We start from the raw sequence: 4,334 nt of genomic DNA on the forward strand, positions 1-4,334 counted from the left end.
CACTGCAGCACAGATCCATTGGGGCTGACCACGAGCCGATCGTGGTGTTTGTAATTAGATTTGAATAGATTTGAACCCTTAGCCTAACGAGGACATCAACGCTTGAACGGAGAGTATGTGAGGACCTGTGCGGACATGTGTTTAGTCCCACATCGGTTATTCGCTGGATAAATTTTGGATACTTATACAGGATCAAAAAACCCAAATATTACGTTTCGGCTAGCCATTTTAAGTGAGGTCTTGGGTTGTTACAAGGGAGCAACTAAGCTATGGTTGGGTAGAATGGGGGTGAATAGGGAGAAGTAGAGAAGGGAGAAGTGGAGTATTTTAACTTTATGAACTTAACTTAACTGGGATGATATTTGTTGATATTAGTTGGCATTATATAAATATTTCTATGCTTGACATACTCTTGCCATACACTCCCCTCCCTCCTACCCCTTGAAAAAATAAAAAAAATAAAAAATAAAAACCTTTAGTGGACCCCTGCATGCAAATAAATAATTGGGGCCTATAGGAAGTGATCATATATTTGACACAAATCACATGACGGACTATACACAACTCGAGTACGGTAACAAAAATGATTTCAATAATGATATTATTCTATTACAGCAGACTACAAAACTATTATTAATCACTTGAATGATTATAATAGCCATTATTTGCCTCATTTTGTATGGTTTGGAGTTACATATTATTTAAACAATGACCATTAAAAGGGCCGCTATAATAGTTCGTATTTTGAAATATAGAAGACGCTATTTTTTAAAAGATAATTCTTTGAAGATGGTACAACTTTTTAGAAAAAAATAAAAATATGAAATTGAGAACTTGTTTTATTAATGGAACACTGAAATATCAAATGACAACCTTTATTTGTGTCACAAATGGACCGTTAAAATGAATTAACCTAGCTATCTTTTTCTCTTATTGTATATATAACATATGTAATAATGGGACCATGAAACTATTATAACAACTGTTATGCCTTCAAAAGAGCTGTTAATTTGAACCATGGTGGCAATACTGTGGCAGATCTAAACCACACCATCATCGTGCATGCCATCTGGGCCATGGAGCAGGTTCGAGTGACCCAATTCAAACTGCTTTCTATCAATAGGCCCGAGCGGAAAATGGTGCCATTTTGTTCAAAAATGGACCGGGCATGATCACTACTAGCATGCAAGAATTACTTGTTTCCAGAAGGCTAGATCAAGATCATTTGGACGAAAAAACTAAGCTGCTGGAATCACAATAGTCAACTATATTGGGCGGGTTTGATTTTGTACCCAGGTTTACATGTTCGATAGAAAAATTCGATATGGAAGCTGTAAACCAGGTCAATGGTGGATTACTTCCATTTCTTTTAGATATTATTGGCATTAGATCTCATCACCATCACTAAAAGACATAAACTATAAGTATGGAAATCAACTTTACTGAGGAACATTTCAGATTTCTCCACTTATAACTTTCATAAAACCGTCGCAACTTAACTCACAATTTTTTTTTTTTGTGGTAACTCATAATCCATGACTATGAAGAGTACATATTTTCTTTATTTTAGACACTAAATTTTTTTATTTAATAGCTTAGCCACTTGATGGGGACCTAGAACAGTTGCACCAAAGTGCATCATATGAATTTGTCAAGACATTCATCGACAGTAATATACTTGACATCAGAGTAGAGATTTGATGCCTCTATTCCAGTTGACGGATCTATCTCAAAGTTGGTCATCTCTCCCTTTATGAAGCCTGCATGTGCAACAGCATAAATAAAGGATACCGCATACGGAGTGTCTGCAAGAAGCCAAAAGATTTTAGAGTTAACAAAGTGAAAATTTTATTCCATGCAATTATTCTTGGTAAATATTAGGTTGAAACAGGTAAGTTATGAGTTAAGATGAAGAGAAGTTGTTTTTCTTACCTTGGATCTTCTTCATAACCTCTTCTTCAGAAAGATAAATCCTTTTAAGTGTGTTCTTAGTTTTCTTCTCCCAAAGGGATATAAGCTCATTTTGAGAGCAGATGTTAGCTGGTGGTCTCACATATAGGATCTTGTTCAAAGTTCTTGGGTCTTCTGCAGCTTTGATGGCATATGTTGCAATATCTTGCTCGCCCACAAAAATAACTGGGGACAGGAAATGGCAAAATATGATCACTTATTTACTTATGTAGCAATTATATCAAAAATATTGTAACAGGGGGTTTAACATGTGGGTATCTCAGCTCCACTTTACTTAGTGGAATCATTATAAATTCTTTATCTAGAATTATTCACCAGAACTATGTTGTATCGATTGTAAGAGCATGCCTAAAATGACTATTTGGCTACAAGACTGCATATCATGCCTAATATCTAGCCTTATTCTGCTGCCAAACTAAGCCTTAGGTTTTGAAGTTCTGCAAATCCATTCAGAAAAATATTACTCTACAAAGTATTGAAACCTAATGTTACAATATGCAGGTAGTAGAAGTGGACTCTCATGCTCTTGCATCAATTACCTTTGATGTTTCCATCGCCTATGATGGAAACTTCATCTTTTGGAGCACCATCACCTTCTACTTGCCCAAGTCTACTAAGGAAGTATGTTGCACAAAGATTGCTTGAGACAAAGGTGAAGGGAATCCCTGCCATCCTAATTGCTTGCCTGATCTTAGCCTTTATTTCTAATAGGCTTTTTGCTGGCTCCAAAAGTTGGACTCGATCGACATCAAACCCGTACTCTGATGGAAAGTATCTCTGCAATGACATGAATAAAATACTTTGATTACTATTTCATGTTATATTAAATTACTTTCATTGTTGCTTTTATATATATATATATATATATAGGTATTAATGTGCCAATAGTCTATATAAATCATGCAGAAGGATGTTTTAGTATCCTGATATGCATAGTACCAATTATGCAGTTTATGTGGTCAATTGATGTTCTAGCTGCGTCGCAACTATTATAGTGGTGATTGCAACCATTTGTAGCCTAAACCATCATCAAAGTATAGATTTTAGATATTTTGAATTACTTAAATGCTGCAAGCTACTATGACACTACAGACACAAAAAAAATTTCTGCTCAGGCAAAAATTGTCATTATATATCAACTTTGCGTATATAGATGCAAAACTTTCTGTCTCCAGAAAAATATGTAAACTTACAGTGGCAGAAAAACAAAAAGAAAATCACTAAATTGTCACTCTCTATTCAAAAAATAATATCACTAGCCAGAAGTCTTTTCTTCTTTATAGTGCCTTTTCTTTTGGCTGATGCAACTATTTTTTGTTTTAAATTAGGAAATTATGCTAAAGAATTTAGCAATGGATTTTTTTCTATCCACCTCTAAAAATCTATATTTCTGTACTTAAAGTTGGATGATTAGTGTCAAAACTCATAGATAAGAGTATATTTATGTTGAGAAGAGAAAAAGAAAGAGATGATCACCTTCACATTTCCAGCCTCTTTAATGGCTGAGATGATGTTAATCTGACTCGCCAGCTGCTCTGGGTGCTCATGGCCCATCGTCGAGAAGACGACATCCACCTGCTTGATCGCTTTCACCAAGCTCTCATGGTCATGCAAATCTCCCTATCCATAAATTAATAAACAATAATTAATGGCATATTGGCTTCAAGAGTTAAAAGTCTACGTGCGGCATGCAAAAATTCCCATCCCCCAATGAAATGAAATAAAAGATATACATGATACACCTACGTATAGCACAATAGCACCAGCATCTTTGAAATCTTTGATGACCTTAGCCTTTTCTGGATTAGTGTTAATGGTGCTTTCCCTTACTAGAATGAAGGTAGGGTGACCTAATCTCAAGCTCCCCTCAGCGTGGTACTTTCCAAGATACCCCGTCGCTCCGATGATGAGGATCTTGCTCTTCTTTCCTTCTTCCATGGAGATGGAACTAATGGATGAGCTTGATCTTCTTTTGGGTATTTGGGGGGGGGGGGGGGGGGGGGGGGTTAGACTTTATAGTCACAGGTATCCTCTGTTCATCATTTTTTTTTCCCCTCTCCATGTGGAATATGGAATAGCCATTGACTTACTTTTAAGGTCCTCATCTAGAAAAAATCCGCATGGAATAGCTATTGACTTACTTTTAAGGTCCTCATCTAGAAAAAAAAAAGAAGCATGCGTGTTACATACGTTGTTGATGTTCACGTTCCTGTTAAATAATAATAAAATAAAAATATTATTTTTATCATATAACGGCTATTATAATAAAATTACAGCTACATAATAATTATTATAAAAATTTCTATTGGTATATATTTTTATTTCTCCAGCCCAACGTGAAAGTCGTGTGGATGGGCTGTGCC

The 4,334-nt window shown here is 35.6% G+C and overlaps 1 protein-coding gene across 1 annotated transcript; it reads right to left on the reverse strand.

The window, feature by feature from the left end:
• Nucleotides 1-1,232: 1,232 nt before the first annotated feature.
• On the reverse strand, nucleotides 1,233-3,936 carry LOC103697517 (isoflavone reductase-like protein). Its single transcript, XM_017840691.3, has 5 exons — nucleotides 3,718-3,936; nucleotides 3,448-3,591; nucleotides 2,511-2,748; nucleotides 1,933-2,136; nucleotides 1,233-1,805 (listed from the first exon to the last, which is right to left on the reverse strand). Exons 1-5 carry the CDS (start codon nucleotides 3,907-3,909, stop codon nucleotides 1,639-1,641), a joined length of 945 nt encoding a protein of 314 aa, XP_017696180.2. The 5' UTR covers nucleotides 3,910-3,936; the 3' UTR covers nucleotides 1,233-1,638.
• Between the last annotated feature and the right edge of the window lie 398 nt (nucleotides 3,937-4,334).

Source organism: Phoenix dactylifera, unplaced genomic scaffold, assembly GCF_009389715.1.
Source record: "Phoenix dactylifera cultivar Barhee BC4 unplaced genomic scaffold, palm_55x_up_171113_PBpolish2nd_filt_p 000125F, whole genome shotgun sequence".
Lineage (NCBI taxonomy): Eukaryota > Viridiplantae > Streptophyta > Magnoliopsida > Arecales > Arecaceae > Phoenix > Phoenix dactylifera.

What these genes read in the sequence shown, in the direction of transcription:
- LOC103697517 (XM_017840691.3), bottom strand. Translation starts at nt 3,909, where the DNA reads ATGGAAGAAGGAAAGAAGAGCAAGATCCTCATCATCGGAGCGACGGGG. An exon ending in CTGGTGCTATTGTGCTATAC is followed by an intron (nt 3,592 to 3,717) that starts GTAGGTGTATCA and finishes ATTTATGGATAG; the next exon opens with GGAGATTTGCATGACCATGA. An exon ending in AAGAGGCTGGAAATGTGAAG is followed by an intron (nt 2,749 to 3,447) that starts GTGATCATCTCT and finishes ATGTCATTGCAG; the next exon opens with AGATACTTTCCATCAGAGTA.